At 37.6% G+C, this 26,093-nt stretch overlaps 1 protein-coding gene across 3 annotated transcripts in view; it reads right to left on the bottom strand.

Moving 5' to 3' along the window:
• Positions 1-14,159: 14,159 nt before the first annotated feature.
• UGT8 (UDP glycosyltransferase 8) overlaps positions 14,160-26,093 on the bottom strand; it is an 87,936-nt gene continuing 76,002 nt past the window's right edge. For all 3 annotated transcript variants that reach the window (XM_047718300.1, XM_047718301.1, XM_047718299.1), the window contains 4 exons: positions 24,293-24,435; positions 22,704-22,780; positions 19,576-19,795; positions 14,160-16,436 (listed from right to left, as the gene is read on the bottom strand). In XM_047718300.1, coding sequence (XP_047574256.1) covers positions 16,073-16,436; positions 19,576-19,795; positions 22,704-22,780; positions 24,293-24,435 — 804 coding nt within the window. In that variant the 3' untranslated portion in view covers positions 14,160-16,072. The remainder of the gene's footprint in view (positions 16,437-19,575; positions 19,796-22,703; positions 22,781-24,292; positions 24,436-26,093) is intronic.

The raw sequence follows: 26,093 nt of genomic DNA, 5'->3' as shown, positions 1-26,093 counted from the left end.
GGCAGAGAGAAGGGGGAAGCAGGCTCCCCGCTAAGCAGAGAGCCTGATGTGGGGCATGATCCCAGGACCCTGAGATCATGACCAGAGGCCAGGCAGAGGCTTAACCCTCTGAGCCACTTAGGCACCCCTAGATGTGACTTTGAATGAACAAAGAAGTAAATGATTCTGATGAGGCATCTAAGACACATGCATAGACCAACACTGAGTCAAGAAGAGAAAAGGAACTGGAATGTTAACCTTTGGGAATAGGTAAAACTTTTATTGTGTTTACAGCTGAAAAGAGGATGGATTCAACATTCTGTCCCAAATCCCTATAATCCAGATGATTATAGAGTTAGAGTGGTGATTTAGATCTACATTTTGTTTGCCTAGATATGCTACATGAAGTATGGGACTATTGATTTTCTCACACCTCTTAGACCAGTGTCACTGTTTGTTTGTTCTCTTTAAAAAAAGGTGTTCCAGAACCAATAACATGAGATCCCGAAGATGTAGTAGATTCTGAAATACTGGAAAAGAAACCCAAGATAATTATTTCATTCATAAAGAATCTTACAGGTAAGTTTTATTTTTTATTTTTTTAAAGATTTTATTTATTTATTTGACAGAGAGAGAGAGAGAGAGAGATCACCAAGTAGGCAGAGAGGCAGGCAGAGAGAGAGGGAGGAAGCAGGCTTCCTGCTGAGCAGAGAGCCTGATGTGGGGCTCGATCCCAGGACCCTCAGACCATGACCTGAGCCGAAGGCAGAGGCTTAACCCACTGAGCCACCCAGGGCCCCCCCCCCCCCCAGGTAAGTTTTATAATATCATGGCACAGCCGGGTGCCCACTCTTCTCATCTGGAAAAGATGCAACAAGTAAGAAGCCATTTGTCTCCCTGCCCACCTACCACCAGCCTTATTTTTAGCAATATCCTATCCTATAAATATTAAATGTCAAGTTTTAATATATGTGCATATGCTTTTTTTTTTTTGGCTTAACCATTAAATAATTTTTATATATTTAACTCTAAAATAACTGTGGGGCTAGGGATGACTGAAAAGTACAATTTCTTCTCATTTTATCCTGTAGTTCTCCTATATATAGTTTATTCTATAAAATGAAAGGAAGAAACACAGAGACTTAAATGATTCAGACTCAAATTTTAGAGCCATAAAACCAAGCCACACTAACACTGGGAGTGAAACTTGTCCAATTCATCAAAAACTTTTGATGAATCCCCTCTTACCTGGATATTTGTGAATAACATGTTAATAGTTATTCATGAAAAGATAAAGCCTTCCAAAATGGGGAAAATGGTTAAAGAACTTAAGAAAATGACCAGGTGTTCCCTTCCTCTCTGACATGGCTATAAGTTGTTATTCTTTTGAGCTTTCCACTTGGGTAAAATAATGTATTTCCATCTGCTTGTATTTTTTTAAAATATCTTCATTGAGATATAATTCATTGGGACATAATTATATTATAACACATAATTATATACACAGTATATAGAATCATGGTAAACATGGTATACTGAATTCATGTTTGCCAATAAACATGAAAAACCAGTGCGTTTATGCCTTAATTTGTGACACCTATAATCTAACCAGGGCAACAAGGAAGAAAGGGAACTACTACACATATGCAGAGAGTTAAAACTAACGTGATTTTTAGGGGATCAAGAACAATGAGAACTTGGGACGCCTGGGTGGTTCAGTGGGTTAAGTATCTGCCTTCAGCCTCAGGTCATGATTTCAGGGTTCTGTGAACTAGCCTGACTTCAGGCTCCCTCTTCAGTGTAGTGCCTGCTTCTCCATCTCCCTCTGCCTCCTCCCTGCTTGTGCTCTGTCTCTCACTCTCTCTCAAATAAATAAATAAAATCTTTAAAGAAAAAAGAAAGAAACAATGTAAACTTAAGAAACAGAGCATCTCTCACTCTTCCCCTAGACTTGCCCCCTGAAAGGAATTAATTAGTGAATTCCACAGCCACTATTGAGAACCCAGCCTGTGCCAGACACTGACTATACATCAATGAACAGGACAGACGTGGTTGCCACACTGGAGGAACTGAAAGCCCAGCAGATAACAGCGGACAATAAAGATGTACTTGGTGCTAAGAGAAAGCTAGAAAAGGGACCTTACTTGAGACAGAGAGGTCAATAGACAAAATCAAATATATTTGTCTCATCATTCATAAGTTTAGCCCTATTCCCGCTTCCAAATTCTCATCCCACATCCGAATATGCTGATATGGAAGCAGTAAGGCAAAAAAGAACTAGAATGTTTTTTCATTCATTCAACAAATATTTTGTGTGTGCTTTCTTTGTGTCTCAGGTCTATGCTAAGTACTAAGAAAACAGTTGTAGAAAGTAATTAAGACAGTATATTTAGTTGAGAAAATAATATGTGAATAGGTATGATCAGTGGCCACAAGCACAAAAAAAAAAATAAAGAAGAGAAATCGGGGGCAGGGTGCATAACTCAGACTGAGAAGTCTTCATATTAGAGGTACCATTACCATCGGCAAAGTGTTGGCTAAGAAAAGGGTGAGGACAGAACTGGGGGGAGGTGAGGAAAAAGAAGTTAGTGGGAATGGGGGGGTAGGAAAGACAAAAAGAAAAAATGGAAGAGAGCAAAAAAGCAAGCAAGCATTTATTTATTAAAAAGCATAACACATACAAGAAAATGTAATTTGCTTGATGTGGCTAGAGAGAAAGGGTAGTAAGTGGCAACAAGTCAGTCTGGAGATGTTGCCAAGCACCAAATACTGATAGGCCATGTATGCTACTCTAAGTTTTATCTTATTGTGAATAGGAAGCTACTTAAAGACTTAGATGATAAGAAGTAATATGATCAGATTTACAGGTTTTGACAGATCTTTCTTGAAGTTGAAAGAAAATAGTTTGTAGAGAAGGAAATCTGGAAGCTGGAAGAACAATTAAAGAAGTGTGCCAATGAGTCTGGGAAGATGGCCATATAAACTAAGGCAATGCCAAAGGAGTAGAGACCCAAAGGACACTAGGGAGGTAGAATTAGCAAAGTCTTGTTAGTGGACAGAGGTGGTAAGGAAGAGGTCTGAGATGATCCTAGAGTTTATGGCGTGTGTATTGTATTAATGCTAGTGTCATTTATTAGAAGATATGAGAATAAAGAAGAGCTTAGGGAGATGGGGACAAGGAACAACCTATATTACTGAGTGTGTTCTACATGCCAGAACTTTTCTTCTGCCACAATTTAACCTTTATTTGCGACTACAACCCAAATATGTATCTCCAGCCAGACCTTATTTCTTAAGTTCCGTATCTGTATATTTGAATGTCTCCTAGATATTTTTAAAGATTTTATTTATTTTACAGAGAGAGGGAGATCACAAGTAGGCAGAGCAGCAGGCAGAGATAGAGGGGGAAGCAGGCTCCCCACTGAGCAGAGAGCCTAATGTGGGGTTTGATCCCAGGACCCTGAAATCGTGACCTGAGCCAAAGGCAGAGGCTTAACCCACTGAGCCACCCAGGTGCTCCTAGATATTTTTATTTGTATATTTTGATGGCATCACAAAAACTCAGAATTGCAAAGTGGAAACTATATAATGAAATTATACTAAAAGGAAGAGTATATGAATTTTGTCATTATTTTTTTAGATCATGATTTTTTCACTGAAACTATAGAAAGAAAAAGGTAGGTGTGGTGTAGATACAAATAAATTAGAAGTGGCAAAATGATGAAGGAACACTTGCTTATGGACTCTTTTTTTTTTTTTTTTCAATAATAGCAAGTCATTCACTGAAACGAATGGAGGTAAACTAGCAAATTAGAAGACCTGAGGGGAAAACAGTGAAAGTCTGAAATAGTTATGGAGAGTGAGAAAACCAAAATGAAGCAAATGAAATGATGAGTGTGCAGCGTTGACAGTCCCACTAAGATGAAGATGGTGGTTCTTCAGTAGCATCAGTCCATGGGGCTGTTTGATCTTTGCCAGGATAATGTACCAATCCAGGCATGGGAAACGAAGAAATGCAGGTGGTCGGGTTGATCCAGGATTGGACTTTTGTTACATGGGTACCACAGGAAAGTAGAAACAAGTGTTTTGTGAGTTCAGATCATGGATTTTTAAATTAGGGTTCAAAGGCTCAGGCTTATTATCAAAGAAAATGTTTCAGAAAGAAACTTTTAGATTGAGATGAAAAGATGAAACAGTTATGGAACAAAATAATGATCAAAAGTAGTGGGAAAGGTACTGGAATGATAGGAGACTAGCCAGAGAGTAGGATATTTGGGTAGAATGTTTCAGAAGTGGGGTCTGGGTGATTTAAAAAAAAAAAAAAAAAAAAGTATTTGCTTGGAGATGGTGACTGAAGAGAAAGAAAAGGTCAATGGCTTTGACAACATGAAGGAAATACAATATTCATTTGTCAGATGGTCCACCCAATATTTGGAAGTACTTTAAGAGCCACTGATCCAACTTCCTTATAGAGAAACTTACAGTGTAACCTTCCATAAATCTTGACCAAGTAGCTGTCTTCCTAAGCACAAAATCACAACTCATAATAGAACCTCCTCTAGGAATTATTTAACTCCTATTCTCTAAAGTGAGTATAAAAGTAGTCAGTGATACTTTTGTATTTTATTTTAATACTTTTTTGTGTCATTTGTATTTTTTACTTTTTTTTTCTTTCTTCTTTTTCTTTTCAGAAAATAGTTGACAGGATTTGGAGAGAAGGAACTCTGGATTCCTTCTCAGTCGATCACTTGAGCAAAACCTCTAGAGAAAGGAGCGATGGAAGTTGTAATGAAAGTTCTCTTAAGAGTTGACATTTAAATTCCTTTTCATTGAAGAGACATGAAATCAATCTCAGTCCCACCCCCTCACCCCACCCCACCCAACCCCCACCCCATCAGCTACTGATGCCAGCTCCCAGGTTTGGCAGTATATCAGACAACTAAATCTTACTTTTTTAACCCTCATTATGGATGTAGCCCTGGACTTAATATGCGACCAAACATAACTCCAAATATCAGTATTTAGACTTACGAGTTGTAAATCTGTTAGAAGATCACACCATTATTAGCCTCAAGTAGGAAGACACTCAAGTCTGCTGAATTCCCCCCACTTTCTTTCCAAAAATGAATCAAGATCAAGGAAAAAAGTTTTACTTCCCTTCATCCCCAAGGAGGAGGAGTGTTGCTTAATGCCAGCTCCAAGGATATAATGGACCCATTGAGCTAGAACAATCTAATTAAATCTGAGTAGTAAAAGGGGTCAGAAGACAGATGCAGGGGCTCCAGGCACAAACCTGGAACTTCTCCTAAGACTTGGTTAGGACTCATTTCTTCACCCACTGGCAAAAAGAAGTCATTGAATCTGGGAGGAGAGCTAACTATTCAATTGATAGTTGGATGTCCTGAGTGCGTCACTGACCCCACTTTGTTACCACACTTGGTTTCTTTAGTCATCCTGAAGTTCGGTTTGCCTATCCTTTTCCTTCCACGCTTTTGGCAAATTTAGAACCCAGGTGATCTGATTTGGGGACCCTGGTTGGTGTTTGAAATGATGTTTTTGTGACATGGAGATTAATACCCGGTAAAGCAAACCCCAAACAAAAAAACTTTAAGAAGAGCAAGTGTTAACTGGATAGTATGCATGGGTAGATTTTAAATATCTTAAAAGTTATATAACATTCAGTTACTATATTTCCCATGTATTATTGTTACTATAGTAATTTCTCTTTTCTTACCATAGACAACATTCCACTGTAGTCTCTGTATTCCCATTTAATTCATGACCACCAAGATAATCATAATCCTTATTCTGTCACTATTATTCTTGGGCACCCTGTCAGTCAGTATTCCTAGGCATTTAATTTTACCATGTTAGGTTAAAAAAATGTATATATTATTGCCTTTGCTGAATCCATTCATTACAGAACATACTCTCTCATAGTTTAAAATGAAAAAAAAAAATTCTTTCTTTTACTTCAAACCATCTAAGAAGAAGGTGGATATATTGCAGGTATTTCGCGGGTTTCCTAAGCCAAGCACGAGTAAATTTGAAAGTGTTATGCTTTGGCTTTTCTCTATAATTTAGTTTGATAGCAGAGCTTATGTTAAATCATCTGCAATGCAAGAAGCTTGAGCCTAACAGTTTTGAAAGCTGTACCCTATGACCCCATGTCCAGCACTCAGGTATAAAAACAGGCATCCTGGGGAAAGTTATTGAATAGTTAATGCAATGCACATCATGTCTGACAATTATAAAATGGAGATCCAAAGGGAAGACAGGTCAGTTAGGAATATTTTTCCTCAGCATGATGGTCATGTGTCCTTTACCACAGACGCTCCTGTCAGACCAAACCGCTTGCAGGTTCCTGCTGAGCCCCACTTTACCATGACTCAATGCCTGTGACCACACATCACACCTTCCAAAAATTACCTCCATCCACTCCTTCACCTGGGGAACTTCTCTTCCTTCTTTACAATTCAATTAAAACCACCCCCGGGTGGAACTTTCCCTCATCCGGTATGCTTCAATGCCACATTGTCTACACCTGCATTTCGGTGTGCCTTCCATTGCTTACGGAAACTGCTTACTTGCTGGTTTTGTCTCCTTGAAATCAGGGACTGTGGCTTCTTAATCCTTGCATACCGAGAATCCCATACAGTGCCTGGCACTTCAGAAACACAGAAAACAATGTTTGATTGTGTTTTAATAAAGGCACTGTTTATAACAGTAAACTTGAGAAGATAATAAGAATTCTGACAAAGGCATGTTATTTAGTAGCGTTATAAATGAAGAAACATTTGATAATATGTAAACTAAAATAACTTAAGAGATGACATCCAACTTAGCGTAAGAGATTTGGTAAGTTCAAAGCTGATAGCAAAAAGAGTAAGCATCTTCTGATGTAATATTAAGAAATGTTAGACAAATAGGACGTAGGAAATGAATGTAGTAAGCAAGGTAAGTCAAGTACTTAGAATAAAAAGAACATTACAATTAGTCAAATGGATGTTTTCAGTAACATTTTAGGGGGAAATAAGATTCAACAGATATCAAAAACTGTAGTATACATGAAGGAGAATATTCCATTAAAATGTTTAAATAATAAATGAAACAAGTATAAAACAAGACACTGAGTTTATAGTTAACTACAAGAGCACTATAAGAATACAAATAACAGAAGGATAATTATTAAAATGAATAATCAAATAATTCAGAATATAATAAAGAGAGAGGACAAACTAGCAAAGGAAAGGAAGAATTGATTTGTTGAAGAGATATACAGCAAAAGCCAAAGTGGAAACTAATGATGACCGAAGTATGTGTGAGAAACGGAAAAAAATAAAATACAACAACCACAATAAGGACACAGTGCTGTTCTGAAGGGCGAGAGGTATTTGGGTTGACATTCAAAATCTGAATTGAAATAAGCAAAGGCTTTCATTTTCATAGATCTTCAAGTGTTTTCTATGGTGCTGACAACAATGCAAATGGATATTTAACTTATAATGAAATACAGAGTCTTCTAGGAGAAGAGACACCAGAAGAAGAGCAACTTGAGCTATTTGATGCTGACAATAACAAGATGTTCTCCTACCTTGAACTAATGAGAGCATTTGGACTGACCGGTAAGGGCCTTCCAAGGCGGAAATGCCAGTGAGGTTCAGGGAACAGACAGCTTTGGATATTATAGACCAAAGCTAGCAAGCCACCCACAGCTTACGATTTTTAGTTTACGAATTGGAATCTAAAAGGAAAGACTATTACAAAACCTCAAAACTAACAAAAAACATGGCATCCCATGCCATACACGATAATAAATGGAGTAACAGATCATTCAGCTTGACTGAATGAAGAGTTTAAGTCGTCTGGAGGTTAAGAAAAAGCATTAAAATCTTCCTCTGTACTTACTTAAAGGAATTGAGGATGGCACTCTTAAGACTCAACTTTTTTAAAGCCTGAGTAGTAGAAAGTGATGCTGTAGAAGAAACTAGAAGGCTACCATTCATTTAATAGAATAAAAATATAGATGGCATTAAATCATAGGGAATCTAAAGCATCTTGTAAAGTTGTACTATCTCCCCCCATCTGTTTGTTTTCCAGTTCATTTTCAAAGAATCAATAATGGAAGGATTTTGAAAACATTCACCATAAATATTTAGTACTTTCTTAACCAATGATGTGGGGAAAAGTAGACAGAAATATAGGTGTCTATGAAGGTGTTTGGTAAACTCAAAAAATTTTGACATAAAAAATAAGGGAACATAATTGAATTTAAATTAAAAAGAATAAAGGAAGTTTTTTTAGCTCTTAATTCTTTTGTAAACATACTGGAGCTGACATCTGAAACTGGTAGATTAATAGAATAAGCTTGGCCATAAAATTAAAATTCCATGTAATCAAATGCTAATTCAATCTCTTTGACAACTGAAGGCTAATAAATTATTGAACTACAGTCATTTCCCTCTTATTTGAGAAAATAAGCGATAGCAAGCAGAGATAGGTTTGCCCCTTCCCATCTTGGTGTGCACAAACACCACCTGGCCCTACCTACTTCCCCTCATAGTAAAGCTTCATTCTCAGGGATCATATCAGTTTATGTGGAAGCTGCACTGCTAGATTACCTACAACATAATAGAGCCCACATGCTTATAGATTGCTGGATATTACCAAAGTCTTGCATTTGCCAAATCCCATCGATTTCTCTGGGTTCTATAGTCAAGATTTAAAGGTTCTTGCTTGCTTTTGCTCCTTTCCACCTTCTCTCTGGTGGAATAAATAAATAAGTAAAATTTTAAAGAAGATGGATTGCCATTCCAAAATGCAAATTGCGTGGCTGGAGAAACCATCCATCCAATTCAGATAAGCCTCTCTGGAATATCACTGAAATATACCAAGTGGATGAAAATACATCATGAAAAGCATACAAGGCATTCTGGGGCAGTTTCCTATCTGAAACTGCTGCTTCATTCCCGGGTGGCCCTTGCTTTCTACCCACTACTTTGTTTATTGCTACAAGGGAGAGAAACCTGCTGCGATCCTAGGTTGAGCTACGTTTTTGAATGCTTGCCACCTTTAAGTGACACCATTAAGGAGTCGTGGGCCTTTCTTTGGCTCTACTAGACAGCTGGCTGCAGTTATAGCATCTTCTGTTAATATCAGAGTTACGAGTGACACTAAATAAGGGAGAGGTCAAGAGAATGCATCCTGGTGCAGATCCTTCTAGGAGCACCAATAATGAATGTTAAGAGGCAGGCTTCCCCTGGAGAAAGGTTAAGGTCTTTCTTCATGCAAACCAGTTGTACAAGAATTCTGACTAATCAAGTGGGGATTAAGAAGGGGTATGTGAGGTTTAACAGTTTCAAGATCACTGAGCTATGCCCAGAACCAGGTCATGGGATCCCACAGCCGAAATTGCTGAGCAGAGTCCCGAGGGAATGCAGTACTCACTCAGCCATGGCCTTCCTCCCCACACCTGTAAGGAAGCACTGCCTAAATATTTATTGTTTTGGATGGACCTTACATCCTAAAGGCATTCAGCTAGAGCATACAAGAGATTTTTTTTTTTTTTTTTTACATAACTGGACATTTTCTCAATTTAGCCTTCTGTAGATTTGGGTTTCTTAAACTTCTAAATGTGTTTCCATAGTCTGTTAAAAACAAAACAAAAACATCATTAGACATGTAAGCACGATCCGTGCACCATGCACCTGAGAATGGTAGGGCAACACAGAAAACACTGAACATTGGAAAACCCAGGAGAAGAAACTAAAAGCTTGGAGGAAAGAAGTGGGGCGGGGGTGGAGGGGGAAGGGGGAGACCTAGTAAGTGAGGAAATCAGTTTGTGACGTACATAGTTTGAAATCTGGAACTGGAGGCTGACATACTCAAAGTTAATTGTTTTCAACATATGCCAAAATCGACCCATCCATTCACTTGGATCTATGAAATACCTGAGTAAGTTTCTTCGTCGATTTCTTCTTCTTGAGACACATCCCCCAATGAGAAACTGCCATGTGTCAGCTGAATCTAAATCTCAAATATTTTTCTCAAAATATTTTTGTTCTAGAATAGAAGATGCGACATTCCTGAAAGAAGATATTCAGAACAGTGGAGTGACTTTATAACAATTTCACCCTATCTTCCCAACATTTTAGTGAGAACTGTTATGGAGTTACATCTAACCTAGCTGTTAAAACTTGCTAGTTCTTTTGAACTCTTTTCAGTTTCAAAGACATTTTTGTTTCTTGAAATAGACTTTAAGTCCATATACTGGCCTTAAAAAATAGAGAAGGAATTTTTGGTTTGAGTTAATTTTTTAGAATCTAGTTTCTAAAGAATTGTTTGGTATACTTAAATGCTAACTACACACATGCACACACATGCACAGTTAGTATTGACATTATATATTAATGTATTTTTATCACTTTGATATATACATTAGTGTTTTTAGTTGTTGTTGTTGTTGTTTTCCGATTGGCCAAGGCTTCACTGATTTTGTTCAAACTGGCAATTTTAAGACTCTACAACTGTCTACTTATAAGTTGAACTGCTTGTTATATCCAGAGGACAGAATCAGGATCAGAAGCAGAACTAAACATTTTCATTGTATCATAGCCTTGGACTTTTCTAGATACCTGGTCTCTAACCACCAGTTCCTTTGATTTGTGAACAAAATGCATTCACCCAGAAATATAATACCACAGAGTATCATCAACATGAAATTTAACATTACATGCAATTTACCTAGGATATTTATACTCAAAACTTCCAAATTTTCTGCTAAAAGTCACACTCATAATCTTCACCCAAAATTTCGTAAGTGTAACTAAAGCAAAATTAGCATAAATTTTAAAAATTTCCTTTTAAACATATTAGTTGTTTGACATTCCAATGCAGTGCTATGGTAACAGAGTAATAGGTCCCTTCAATAGCGAAATTATGTTTGTATCTAAGATCTCAATAGCAAATTATTCTTGGTTACACTGTCTTTTACTTATTTCTGACCTAAATGGAAAATTGTTCTTAATATTAGGACTAAGGATCCATGGCTCAGTAGGAATTACCTGTTAAAAGTAGGGATACTATATTGAATTCAAACTAATTCTGTCTTTGTAATAAGGAATGATTGCTTACTCCACAAAACAGGTTACTGAAAGAGTAAAAACTAATTGTAGATAGAAACCAACACAGAAAAAATATTTTTAGTCATATAAAATTCAGTGAGAACTTAGGTTTTATTAGTGAATAAACAAAAGTGCTTTGTAATACCTGAGATTGTTACTATTGGTGTTAGACTTCTTTGTGTAGATTTACACTATTATAATTGGTTTATTTGAATAACATAATTTTACATGTAATTCTTATTTTTCAGTCCACTGGGATTACATATTGCTATTGAAAAAAAAAATCTGCTGGTTTTATTACACAAAGCAAATTGTCAGTAATCTTGTGGACTATATCAATTCTTTCTTAAATTATGTCTTATTTACCCAAAAGTAAAGAATGTCAATTTTATAACTATTGTGTGCCTTTCAGTTTCCATACTTGGACAAATAAGAACAGCCAGGCTCTTTTCCCCTAGCCCCAACTTAACAACCCAAATACCCAAGTCTATGATAGGGAGCCTGAAACATTGTGCAGTTTGTAGAAAAGTGACAAAATGAAGATTTTAATTGTGTGGATTCCTAAGACACTTATAACTAAAATTTGTTAGAAAAATGTTTTTGTTGTCTTCCAAAAATTTCACTAACATTTTTGCATGAAACATAGATTTTCAATGCCAGCTGAAAATCTTACCCTTCCAGAAATAAGGAGAATGAGAAGCCCTTTACTGCACATTTTAGAGAATTTTCACCAATAGAATCCATATAATTCTTAAATTTTGTCATGTAAGATTTAAAATTTTTCTCTTTCAAATGTTTTTGATTATACCGGTTATAAATTAGCATTCTCTACTGTGATTTAATATTTAGAAACCAGCTGAATTACTTAGAAGCAAAAACGAAAATTAATTATACTTTCAATAATAAAACAGATTATGAACTATTCCTTGAAATGGTTTTGTTGCCTTGTTTTGGATCTCTCATTTTTAAACCTTTTCTTTTCACAGTGGGGTCACTCAATTTTAGTAGCATTTGGGCTTTGGTGAGGACTTGGGCTGTGAAGAGAGAAGACAGGACAACTCTGACAGACTAGTGAGCCACTAGCACCTCGGACACCACAGGGGTGAAAAGACGACTCAGGAAAGGGTTGCTGAATGAATGAATAAAACATATTTTTTCAAACAACACCTTTCAAAAACTCAAAGTGCAACACTGTGACAGAGGTTCGTTGATTCAGGACTAACCATGACAGATTTGAGCGCTCATTTCACGCTGGCCGTTATGCTAAATAGCCACACACACACACACATAGTGTGTTTAAAACATTTAGTATGGTGGCCAGTACAGAGAAAGCTTGTGTGAGCGTGTATTCATGGTAAGTCCATGAAGTAATTATCACTAGCCAAATCAGACTTACAAAAGTTGAAGATTAATAACTGTTGGAGTTAGCTTCCAACATCAAGACCCTTGGACAACCAGAACTTGGGTTCAATAGACAATTCTCTGGGAAAAAAAAAAAAATGATGAGGATGATCCTGATTAAGCAAGATATGCCACAGGAGTTGTATTACCAACCACCACCAAGCGAGTCGGTAGTGAGTGTGGGGTTCACTGTCATGGGTCTTGTTGGCTACTCAGTGCTTCTACAACACCCCATGTGTATCTGCTATAGCCATCAGCACTTTACATTATAATTACTTATGTGTCCATATCTCCCACAAGATCATGACTCCTTGAAAGAGAGATGGACCTTGTCATTTGTAAGTTCCCCTGGTATCTGGCATAATGTCTGGTGTGTGACAGGCATCCCCTGAATGTTGAAAGGAGGCCACTCTGCCCTGGCAGTTCCTAAATTCTAGGATAAATAGATATTTTTTATTGAATTCACTTCAGTTGTGTATTTCAGAGAAGGTACTTACATTTATAAATAGTAACAGTCCACAAAATGTTCTCCCAATAGAATGAACTTCCGTCAATTTCAGTGCATGTATTACACCCCGTAACATCCAATTACAATGTCTAATATCCTTAATTAGGGCGCAAAGCTGGAAGCAGGCCACTGAGACATGTTATCAGAATCTATCAGACCGCTTGACCATGGATATTCTTATAGTCTTGGCCGAAGCAGGAAATGTGTGGGGGATAAAAACCAGGATGCTACATCTTGACTCTGCAGTGTCTCACCACTACTAGTCCCTAGCAGGGAAGGAGGCAGGCAGAGGCAGATGGCAGATCACAGAGTAGGACAGTCCTCTGAGGATCCAGTGTGGTGGATTCTCGCCCAGATGGAGGGGGTGCTGTGTATCACAGCGTAGGGGTGGGTGGTAAATATATGGTTGGGTAACGAACACGGGTGGTTCTTTGAGGACAGTATTCCCGAGCCTACGAAGACCTTATCAGAAAATTATCAATGTAGTACCTGTCAGTCTGAGATTGTCCTCACATTTTAATACAAAATTTCTATGGTCTCAAGAAGAATCTCTAACTTTCAACTTCAATTACTAACCATGACTTTCGCCCAAATATTACTTTCCTTCAATCCTGAACATCCAAATTCTGCCCCTATATCTATGTGGAGGGATATTAAAACTTATGGTTCTTAAAGAAAAATGGGTCGATGTCTTAATTCTCATTTGCATTTGATATGATGATGACCAGCTATGAAAATATTTGCAGAGGCTCTTTTTAAAAATAAAATGAATAAATACCTTCTTGAAAACTTTACTTTATTAGAGAATCTAGCCCAAACGTGGAAAATTTAAAATCACTCTATTTACCAAAACTGGCTAACAATAAGCTTACTAGGAAAAAAGAAAAAAGAGAGAGAGAACAATGATCAGTAAATGCTTACACTTAACATTCTTCTGGGATAATTTTAAGATCCATGTTGATGTACTTATAAGGTAAATCCCTCTATTTAACAGTAATAAAAAAATTCCCACGTAACATTTTGTTTTTTACACTCATATACACATATAAAAGTTGGGAAACATGTCTCAGAAACATGTTTATAATGGATATACATACTATTGTGAAATATAATCTGAATAAAAATTTTATTCCAACAACATTTCTCTATTTTAAATCATGTTTATTGTTTAAGTTTTTATCACAGTGGAGATTAATTTATGCTTAATCATCCATTGAGTGCCTACTGTCAACTTCATCCAATTCCAAAAAAGTAAAGTCAACTCATTCATACACTCTAAGCCTGTTCCCATCCCACCATTCATTGCCTGTGCCTTTTTTCCCTTTTAACGGCAACATAACGATAAGATTGTGAAAAGGTATAACTAATAGACTTATATGTATAATACCATTTCTTCAAGTATTCAGAGAGCAGTACGTCTGTCTGCATTGTACATTAGAAAACTATTTGTGACATTATTTCGAAGTAGAGGAGAGTGGCTCCTGGTGGGAGTGTAATGAAGTTGTATGTCATAGTGTATGACAAGGTTTTACAGCATTCTAGAATTTTCACAACTCTTCCCATGTTAGTGAATGTCATTAGGTGAATGTATGTTTCTACTCTCAGCGGTCAGACATGGGATCTCCAACTACGAATAAATAAGCATACACTCAACACGTGTAGTGCAAATGCTAAGTAAACAGAATGACATGGAATAAACTCAGAGTTGCCAACTCGTGAATGGTTCAGCCGGGAGGTCCTGATTTTATGATGTCCGTGACGTGCGTCCTTATTCTCCAGTGAACACTGTCACTGTTCCATGTCAGCCACAGTGACTTGAAAACTCTACTGAGGTGGGGCGTGAAGAAGTGAAGAGGGAAGTAGAAACTCATTTTCACAAGCAAGAGATACAATTTCTCTGTCACTTCTGCGAAACCGGTAAAGTCTATCTGTTAACAGAATCTCAAACCTCTCAAAGAAGGTACCAATAGGGAGAACTGTAAATGTCCCATTTAATTAAATGTTGGCACCTATGTAATATGGATTGTGTGGCCCAGACAACAAAAAGGATGAAGAACATGTTTTTTAAAGTTAAAACTTTGGAAAGATAACACCTGAACATTCAAAAATTACATTATAAAAAAATCCATCAGTTAAAAAAACATTCAAATAACGGCCCTGTTTAAAGATGCCACATAAGCAATAATCTTCAGTACTTTGAACCAAAGTCAGAGTTTTGTAGCTTTGTCTTAATTACACATTTAACAAAAAGTTATTCATTAAAATGAAATAAAAAAAACTACAAAATTCTTTCAGAGGCAAATTATTGGTAGGGGGAAAACAAAAGTAAATGTGACAACTGATTTATAAGTTTACTTAATTGCATGTATTTTTCCCCCAGAAGGGTCCACAGCCTGTAAGAAAAAGAAAACAGAAACAAAAAGGCAAAACAAAACAAAAAAGCTAACACAAACAAAAAAACCCAAAAAAGTATAAAAACGGTGCCATGTATCTTTTCATTTTCTTTCACTGCATTCAGTTTTGAGGGAAAAGTGTTCCTTCGTGGTAAAGTGTTCTGAGTTCACATATATTAAATTCTAGAAAAGAAACATTTGGAGCCTTTCAAATTCATTCTTGAATGTGTTGTACCTTCAACAAATATGCCAAGCAGCCACCTAAAAATTCTCTTAATTAGGAAACACACATACATACACACATACACGCAAACAAACAAATCTTCTTCAAAGAAAAGAAACCATTCCTTATCTGGGACACACACGTATCAAGATTCAAAATTAAGGTCTGACACGGTCACTTAATTGATTTTTAAATATTAAGGCTTCTAAAAGGTTCAGTGCCCAAACTCTCTGTATCAGTATTCAAATAAGATACATTTTTGCATTTTAGGTTTGTGCTTTTTACAGCCATCTTAGTTCCACAGAATTTTGTTAGTAAGATCAGGTAACGAACGGAGTGTTAGGATTGTTTACTGACATTTAACTTTTAGTAGTTGTTAGACTAAATTATAGTGATAAAAGTTGAATGACTGAACAGATCTGTTACTATCCTGTGGGCTGTTGGCTCATTTCACCTTCTTCTCATGTTTAATATGGCCATTTCTTTTGTACTTGCCATTGAGGATTCCATTATGGTAATGTCCATTAACTGTGCTATGCTTATTTCTAGACCACAAACTTTTGATTTTTCTGTAGATAAATTTTGTCACCGAGGACAAGAAAAAGTAGAACAAGGCAGCACCAAGCAAAAGCACAAAGGCTATATCCAGTAAAAAATACTGACAGAAAGAGATTTGATGGACAGCGGCACGTAGGTGATGGGCTCCGTTGTGACGAAGAATGTAATCTATCCAATAGACAGTCCGATTGACAGGGTGACCAGGCTGATCCTTGTGGATTTCTGAAAGCTTCTGGGCCCTCTGACGGTAGCTATGGAGTGGAGAGGCAGAACACAGAATATCATGTCGCTATAAGGTTCAGTATTAGGACTTTCTCATTCTAAAATGAGGAAAGTAATAAAACCAACTATTATTTATTAAGTACCTAGTATGTGCCAAGCACTGTGTTAATATTTTAAACACAGTATCTTGTGTTAAGACAATAAAATAAATTTTAAACAAGTGAGGAAAACGAACTTGGAGAGACTGAGTGACCTGATTATGATTACAAAGTTGAGATTCAGATTCAAGTGTTTCTGACTCTAAACCCCAGGTTTGTTTGGTATGTTTTTGCTATACCATACCTCTTACCCACACATACTCCTTCTCTCCCTATGCTTTTAAATACTATTAGTCAATAAGTCTCAACCAGGAAGAGGTGTATATTTATTAGATTCTAAAAGGTAGAGATGAGGAAAAATGCAGAATTTTGTCCCAACACCTTTTTTAAGCAATGAAATTTAACTCTGCTCTGATTTAAAATAACATTAAGTGAAGGTGTGAGGTTATTATACTTATTCAACAGAGGAAAAGGAGTTGAGAAACACCACTATGAAGCCATCCACAGATAACTGTCATACGGTGCATCTATATACATTATATATAGTTTTTCAGTTTATACATTTTCATTTTATATATAAAATATAAATAAAATATATACATATATAAATACAAAATATATTAAACATGTAAAATATGTATATATATTTCATATATATGTGTGTATATATATACACATATATGCATATATATATGTAGTGAAAATACCCTCTTAAATGGTTAACCGGTACTCAGAGTATCTCTGTATACTTGAAGACTGCACAACTGGGGTTAATTGCAGTGTGACATATGACTATAGCGTGGTCTCTAATTAGGCCCTGTTTATATCTCAAATAACACTGACAGAGGGATTGTATGTGGATAATCCAACCTTTTGCTTTTTTCTGTAGACCAAATCCAATCCCTGAAGCTCTGCAAGTATCTTCCCCCCACCCCCAACAAACTTCACTTTGGGGCTATATTTTACAAACCTTTCTTAAAAAGCCTGTAAAATACTTATCATTTTTCATAAAATCCTGTCTTGAAAAACACTCAACTTTGAAAGAAGAGCTACAGAACACAGAGGGATCCCCATACTAACCCCAGTGCTCCCAGTGCCAGAGCTAGGATCAAGACACTGGATCCGGGGCACCTGAGTGGCTCAGTGGGTTAAAGCCTCTGCCTTCGGCTCAGGTCATGATCTCAGGGTCCTGGGATCGAGCCCCGCATCAGGCTCTCTGCTCCGCGGGGAGCCTGCTTCCTCCCCTCTCTCTCTGCCTGCCTCTCTGCCTACTTGTGATCTCTCTCTCTGTGTCAAATAAATAAAATCTTAAAAAAAAAAATGTCTTTAAAAAAAAAAAAAAAGACACTGGATCCTTTAAGAGGTCAGAGCAGGAAGGCTACCTCTGGGCCCACTTAAGGCAGCATAATGAACCTCAGTGGACCTGAATCCAGCCTTTTATATGGAAGCTGCATCATTTTCTATGAAAGAATTTTTCTTATTGTCAGTTGTTTCTTAGACTATGACAATGTTTTTCAATCCAGTGTTTACCCATACCGTGCAGGTATAAACAGAAAAATTCTACTGTCATATGAAATGCAAGATTAACTGAGTGTCATATAAAAATGGGGAATACTGCTGCGTTGTTTTTTTTATTATTATTTATTTATTTTTTAATTTAATTTAATTTTTTTTTATTTTTTGTAAACATATATTTTTATCCCCAGGGGTACAGGTCTGTGAATCGCCAGGTTTACACACTTCACAGCACTCACCATAGCACATACCCTCCCCAATGTCCATAACCCCACCCCCCTTCTCCCAACCCTCCTCCCCGCAGCAACCCTCAGTTTGTTTTGTGAGATTAAGAGTCACTTATGGTTTGTCTCCCTCCCAATCCCATCTTGTTTCATTTATTCTTCTCCTACCCCCTTAACCCCCCATGTTGCATCTCCTCTCCCTCATATCAGGGAGATCATATGATAGTTGTCTTTCTCTGACTTATTTCGCTAAGCATGATACCCTCTAGTTCCATCCACGTCGTCGCAAATGGCAAGATTTCATTTCTTTTGATGGCTGCATAGTATTCCATTGTGTATATATACCACATCTTCTTTATCCATTCATCTGTTGATTGACATCTAGGTTCTTTCCATAGTCTGGCTATTGTAGACATTGCTGCTATAAACATTCGGGTGCACATGCCCCCTCGGATCACTACGTTTGTATCTTTAGGGTAAATACCCAGCAGTGCAATTGCTGGGTCAAAGGGTAGTTCTATTGTCAACATTTTGAGGAACCTCCATGCTGTTTTCCAGAGCAGTTGCACCAGCTTGCATTCCCACCAACAGTGTAGGAGTGTTCCCCTTTCTCTGCATCCTCGCCAGCATCTGTGATTTCCTGACTTGTTAATTTTAGCCATTCTGACTGGTGTGATGCTGCGTTGTTTTAAAACTACATGAGTCATCTCTCCAGACCCTTTGAGACTCAGTGGTTAACTGGGTTAACACAAGAAATCAAATATTTAACCAAATCAAATAAATAAAAGATTCTGATTAGTCATGCACCTGAGTCAATAAATCTCTGTGTTTTGGTGATACTCGTCTTAGGGAAACCCAGCAGCAGTCAATACAAAGGGCACCAACTTTGGAATCAGACAGTCCTGGTTCAAATTTCTACTCTAATAGCTGTGCAACTATGGGCAAATTACTTAAGCTCTCTGAGTTTCAAGTGCCTCATCTTTATAATGTCATTAATGAAAACAGTGATAAACAGATACTACGAGTATTAAAATGAGACAAAGAACGCAAAATTTGACACATTTTAGGAACCCGATGATTGTTCCCACTGGAATTTCTCCCTCAATTTGGCAAATCCTGGTAGAATATTATTCAAGGTCATATCCGGCTGGCCATATGACTGCTGTCTTTATTTTTCAAATTACAGGAAGATGTACAGAAAGCATCAGACACAGGAATCTAAAGGATATTTCTGTAACTGGTTTATTGACAACTTCTTGGTAATAACTGGTTACTGACAATATGCTGTGCTATTTATCTTTCATTTGCTTTCATATTAACTGAAAACTTACCTGGGATTATTGATAACTTTCACCAATGCTTCATACAGCTCTCCTTCAGTAACAGTCTTCCATTCTAGCAATATCCCCATGCCTTTTGCCTGGACCCGAGTCATAGTATCATAGTGGTCTCCAAAGAGTGGGATTCCCACTACAGGTACACCGTGATACATAGTTTCAAAAATACTATTCAAACCACCATGGCTCAGGAAGGCTTTAATATTTGAATGCCCTAAAGAAGGATTAAAAAAGAAAACAACTTACAGTACTGTATATTATTCTAAGAGATCTTCCAGGAATCTCTTAAAAATCCACCCTATAATAAATATACATTTTAGATATAGATTTTAAAGGCATAATTTCACTGATTCCTCTTCTACATCAATTAAAATGCTTATAAAAAATAATGAACTGATTTGTATATATTAGTTAAAAGCCATTTTTAAATAGCTAAAATTTATGGCTTTAACTTTCCCTCAAACACAAGTATCAACTGACTAGCCACATCTATTTAAGAGGCCAATAATAAATAGGAAGTCAATGAAAGCAAGAAATGCCAAGAATACCAGGGTACAACCACATTCTACTAAAAACAGACAGCCACTTCTGGATACCCAAGCATTTATCCCTCTCTTTATATATTTTTTTAAAAGATTTTATTTATCTGAGGGAGACAGCGAGTGCAAGAGAGCACCAGCAGGGGGAGCAGCAGAGAGAGAGAGAAGCAGACTCCTCACTGAGCAGGGAGGCCCTTGTGGGGCACCATCCCAGGACCCTGAGATCATGACCTGAGCTGAAGGCAGATGCTTAACCAACTCAGCCACCCAGGTGCCTTGGCATTTATCTGTATTAACAGCAGAACACACTTTGTTTAAAAAAAAAAAAAAAGTTAAGATGTGGGGCTGGACTCCTAAAGACCATGAAGAGTTTATGTGCTTATCCAAGGAGGAAAACTGTGCAGTACAAAGTATTTACAATATTCAAGTCATGTCAGCTTCTGTGTTACACAATTTTAGGGTCCAATTTCACAGTCTGGGGATATAAACAAGTAGGGGCTGACACATATAAAAATTAATTGTAAGCAATGGAACATCATGTAACATCTAGTTGTCACGGGGATAAAAGAAGATAATTTATCAAAATTAATGAGGTATTTCCAAACCCAGATCTCCTCCTGAGCAGCCTATATTTCAAAAAGGGACCAAAAGCCTTGTGTAAGAAGTGTAGGACAAAGAAACACTGCACTTAGAAAGTACGTGCCATGGTCAGAAAGGAACTAAAGCTCACAGAAACAAATCTTTTAAATATTCACACACCAGGTACAGTACGGACTCTGGGTGTTGAACCTCCATCTCAGCTGGGCACTGGGACACTCCCACCCTGTAGCTAGCAGGGTTAGTCACTCAGTGTCACCTCTGTCTATAGATGGCTTCTCAACTCAGCCCATCTAATGGACCTGCCCTCTCAGTGCTTTCAAACTTTCTTTTTAGCAGCAAAACCTTCTCTTTGAATAAAACCTTACTACCAAGTCCTGAAGTAACAAATGAGACTGTGCTGGTGGGTGGAGGGCAGGGAGGAGTATGGAAGGAAGGAAGGGGAAAGACAGTGTGGTTCGGGTCCTACTTCTCATCCCAGAGGAATCTTCTTATCATGGTGACGAGCCAAAAGAGGACCCACAAAGTCATACCTGGTGATAAAAAGGACACTAATCTTGGCAAAGGTAGAGAACTAAGATTCTGAGGAACCCGGAAGAGCTATTAATTTGAGGAGGGCCACTGGATGTGAACCACTGTGTAGCTAGACCTCGCTGTACAGCCTCTCCAAAAAAACCCTTGAGAACAGCTCAGATGTTCTCAGATCATGGTATCACACTGTGGTACTGAAGAAGAGGCAGTCAAGATTCTCTTATTTAAATTTCTTGCTTCTTTCTACCGTCTATGGAATCTGAAGTCATAATAGTAAAGACATTTTTAAAAAATGAAAATGAAATACAAGTATTAAGAAAGGTAAATTGCCCTGTTTCTTCTTCAATTTTGTCATTTACAGAATAATATATATAATGAACTAGATGAAAAAAATTATGTAAGGAAAATTCCTTGCTGTTTTTCAGTTATAAAATTTGATTTGCTGGTTTTTAGGATGGGTCACTTTATTGCATCTAAAAAATTCTTTTCAAAAGCCTATTTTTAAGAATATTATATAGAGCCACTTACATACCTCACTTTTTCAGTTACAAAATTCGATTTGCTGGTTTTTAGGACAGGTCATTATAGCTTCTAAAAAATACTTTTCACCCAAAAGCTTATTTTTAAAAATACTGTTTAAAGACACTTACATAATCTGGTATATTTTAGTATTATTGGACAGATGATGGCCAATATTGCCAAAACTCAGTACCATTTTTATAACTTCCTTAATATCTTAAAGAATAATATGGCATCATGTTTTCCTAGAAATTTAATGAAATTACAGTATTACTATCTACACTTACCCAACAGTTAAATTATATATTTCAAATATCTTAAAATAAATGCACATAATTTTATTTTAGTTTTCATCTGAGGGTCAGAATCTCAATAAATAAATAAATCATGTGTTTATTTAATAAAATGTTTCAAAAATATCTGGTGACTTAAGGGGAAATCTAAACAGATGAACCAAACAAAGATAGGATGTTTATTGGCCTAAAGATGTTTCCTTGGCCTTTTGCTTCTCTTTGGTTTCAAATAAATGAATAACTTTGAATTTTTCTGAGTTCTCAGATAAGTCTGTAATAAAACTCTAACACAAATCTGTATTTTCATTGTTTTAATTTTACTACCTTTAGCTGATTAGTCTAATCAGGTAGAACTTTATTCACTGCCAGTTTATATAGCTTATTAAGTATATTTTCCAGAAAATTAAAACTAGTGACTGGCCAAAAAATTTTAATTTATAGAACAAAGGAGTATACTTGACAAATTATTTTCCAATAAATAAAGATTTGACTTGTTGGCTTGAAATCTAAGATGAGACACCGGATGACACGGCGACTCTTTCATAAACTACACACGTATTAGAGAAGATGTTCACATGCAAAAATCACATTTATACAATTCAGATCCAAAAGCCAAGTAAGTACCTACATGCAGCTGACTTACCAAGCAGGTCATTTTGTGGTAACCATTCTATGAGCTTAGTGTTGTTTCCTAGATTCTTTGGTTTGGTTCCAGAAAACCTAAAATGTACATCATCAGACATTGAATCTTTCAAAAATCCAACTTAACTCCTGGTATAGACTCTGTGGTTAAATTATCAGATTTAAAATAAACGTTACATGATCTTTTGTTGATATTTTAAGAAGGAAACCATGCTTTAGCAACAAGAAAATTTTGATATTCTTTTTCACATTTTCACTGAGATTAATTAAAAACAAACGAACAAAAAGCACTTGGCTTATATTGAGATTTTCCTTCAGTTCTTCTCATCCGATTATAGTGGGTGAGGGGGTGGGGTGGGAAGGATCCAAATTAACCTGTTCTAGAAAGTCACTCTCCAGCAGGACCCAGAAGGAGAAACGCGAAGAAGCAGGGAGGCCCCACTGGGCAGTGGATAGAGCCTAAGGAAAGGTGTGAGAATTAGAAGAAAGCAGGAAGTACTCTTCTCGAGCTTGGCCCTGGAGACAGGTGCTCTGTGGGGCAAAGGATACAATTCAATGGTTTCTTAAAGATCAAGATCTTTCCAAGATAAACCATGAACATGCTTAATGACTCATCTGACAAGTGGCAAGGGTCTGAACTGAGCAGACACACCCTGTCCTCAACAAAGCAGAAGGGTGCTTTCTGGTTTTCCTAATATAGAAATCGCAATCGAACTGGCATCCAGAGAAGAAGTCCTAAACGGTGGGGATAAAAATATGTGTCCATTTCATAGCTCAGACAGGAAAAGTGGGACCTAATCTTTACACAATTGTTATAAAGGAAAAACCTGTAGTATTCAGACCCTACTAGTAATGGCTTGAACCTCTGGGGACGATGTCAGTCACTGCAGGATCCCTGGAGCCCAATGGCAGTGGCAGGGACTAAAGAGATCCACGGTACATGGTGTTCAGGTCTGATGTTTACATGGTGGGGACGGGGGGGGGGGGGGGGGGGGGGGTCCAGAGACGGACACTTGCTGGCAGGGTCTCCCAAAGGAAGCTGGGGGCAATCTATGGATCTGCTTTAACCAGCATTAACTGGCAAGTTACTGTGTTTTTAAAAACCCAGTCTCTTAGATAAATGAAATAAAAAAGCATGTATAAAGGACAAACAGTTCCATGAAACATTTTACCTGTTTATTCATTCACCCATCATTCTTTACCTCATTCCAACACTGATGTGAAGGTATACAGAAGGTATCTAGAAATGCATGTAATTACAACAATTTTTTTTTAAATGACAATAACTAAGAGAAGGAAACAGGATATAAAGCTGAAGGTAACACAAAAATGCACCCGAGACAAGGATAAATCACTCTGCATCATATTTTCTTTACAGGCTATATAGGCTTGATATCTCTCTCTTTATCCATCACAGAGTCTCATAAATTCGTCCCTAGATTTCAACAGGCTAAGAAACAGAATGAGAAGTCAGGGGCATCCTGCTCATCTTGCCAGGGAGCCAGCACGCTGTGTGGACTGGGACCTGCCGGCTAGGCAAGGAGATCCCGAAAATCAGCAGTGAAGAAACAACCAGCATGATTACCTTACCTCCAGATCACCTTCTGCGGCAGTCTCCCCAGAGCTCCAGCCAGCTTGTTAGCAATGTCTTCGGACAGGTACTTGACACCAGCTCCGAAAGATACCAGGACAAAGCCATGTTCGTTAGCACCATTTACCCACCTCTGGAGATCCTATCAATCAAAACGCCGCAATTAATTTTATGAAAGGCCAACATAGTTCATAATCAGCGTCATCAAGAGCCCAGTTTTTAAAAAGTATTCAGGTAACTTTCTTAAACAATTAGGGAGTAGCGGATATAAATTTTTTCTCTAAATAATTGCTTCTGTTTAAAATAGTTCATCTGACAACACTAACTGAAATAAGGAGGGTGAATGGCTAATTTGGTAAGATCAACAAGTAGCAACAAAAAATCAGTGTCTAATGGCCTAAGATCACAGTCAAAAAACTGAAACTGATGTTTAAAACACAGTCAGGGATAAATTTGTTTGAGGAGGGCGCTGGGGTGGCTCAGTCAGTGAGGTGTCTGCTTTCATTTGGCTCAGGTCAAGATTGGATCCGGTCCCAAGTCCCCACTGGGCTCCTTGCTCAGTGGGGAGTCTTCTTGTCCCTCTGCCCCTGCCTGCCACCCTCCCTTGCTTGTGTGTACTTTATCTCTCTAATAAATAAATAAAATCTTTTTTAAAAAATTGTATGAGGATACAAGCGAAAGATATGGACTGGACATAAAACAAAAACATGAACTACCACCCTCACTCCTACCCAGGAAGATTTTTGTTTTTAGGAGTGGGCTGGCTTTATCTCCGTCTAAGCTCCATCATTTTCATCTCTAAGAGTCATACGGTGTTATACGGTAAGAAAGAGAAGGAGTTAGCTGACAGGTCCACAGATCCATAGGCCTAATGAGTTGTACTCTTTCTCTAAATATTCCTCCGACTCACAGAGAACACAAAGCACACATGCTCTATAGTGAGGCATCCAGGGTTTCTGGAAATCTCTGAGTGGTTGCTCTCCCTCACAGTGCGGGAAAATGCTAAATTCCAAACCTGTCCTTAGACAGCCAACAGATGCCGGCCCACAGCAGATCCGAGGTTAAGGAGGGCTTAACACCGCAGGAATCACCCCCCTTTTGGAGGAAGACACATTCACAGATTTTTGCCAGTGTGGTTGACTTATACTGAAAATGAAAGCAGTTAGTTTTAAGGGATACTATCCTTGCTTTGTTTTATTCTGTAGGCACAAACTTGTTTTTATGGTACATCATCCCCTTGAATAAGTCTTTTGTCAAAGACACTGAGCTTCAGGTTCCCATATGAAAACTAATAGAGCCACTGCACTTTGAGGAACACAGAATTTCACTGCAAGGAAAACAAATGTGCTGTCTGTGGACAACACCTTTGCCGTAATGTAGGCACGAAAACAGGGGACAGGCCCACTCTGTATTCACTATGTGAAGAGTGAGCTGTCTCACGGACCCTGCGGGTCTGTCATTCAAGATGAAGGAGTTTCTACGGTGTCACCCGTGTTCTTTGCATTTCACACCCCTTTCTGACACACCCTGATTTATTGCCGGGGGAGGGGGATGGTAACTGCACAGTAAGCACTGTCATCACAAGGTCATCACCACCTAGCTCCATACCAAGTATTTATATGAATATTAGCCCCCACCCCACCAACAGCTTCCTTTCCTTTGTTTTTCCCCTTTTCTTTTATTACTTAATGAGATCTGTATTAACAACTCTATTGTACTCATGCTTAGCAGGAAAGAGGGGGCCACATTTTATGTCCAAAATGAGTTAGTAAGTAGTGTCACTGGATGACTGGGATCATG

The sequence above is a fragment of the Lutra lutra genome, chromosome 2, assembly GCF_902655055.1.
Source record: "Lutra lutra chromosome 2, mLutLut1.2, whole genome shotgun sequence".
Taxonomy (NCBI): domain Eukaryota; kingdom Metazoa; phylum Chordata; class Mammalia; order Carnivora; family Mustelidae; genus Lutra; species Lutra lutra.
This window is presented reverse-complemented; position numbering and strand designations above follow the sequence as displayed.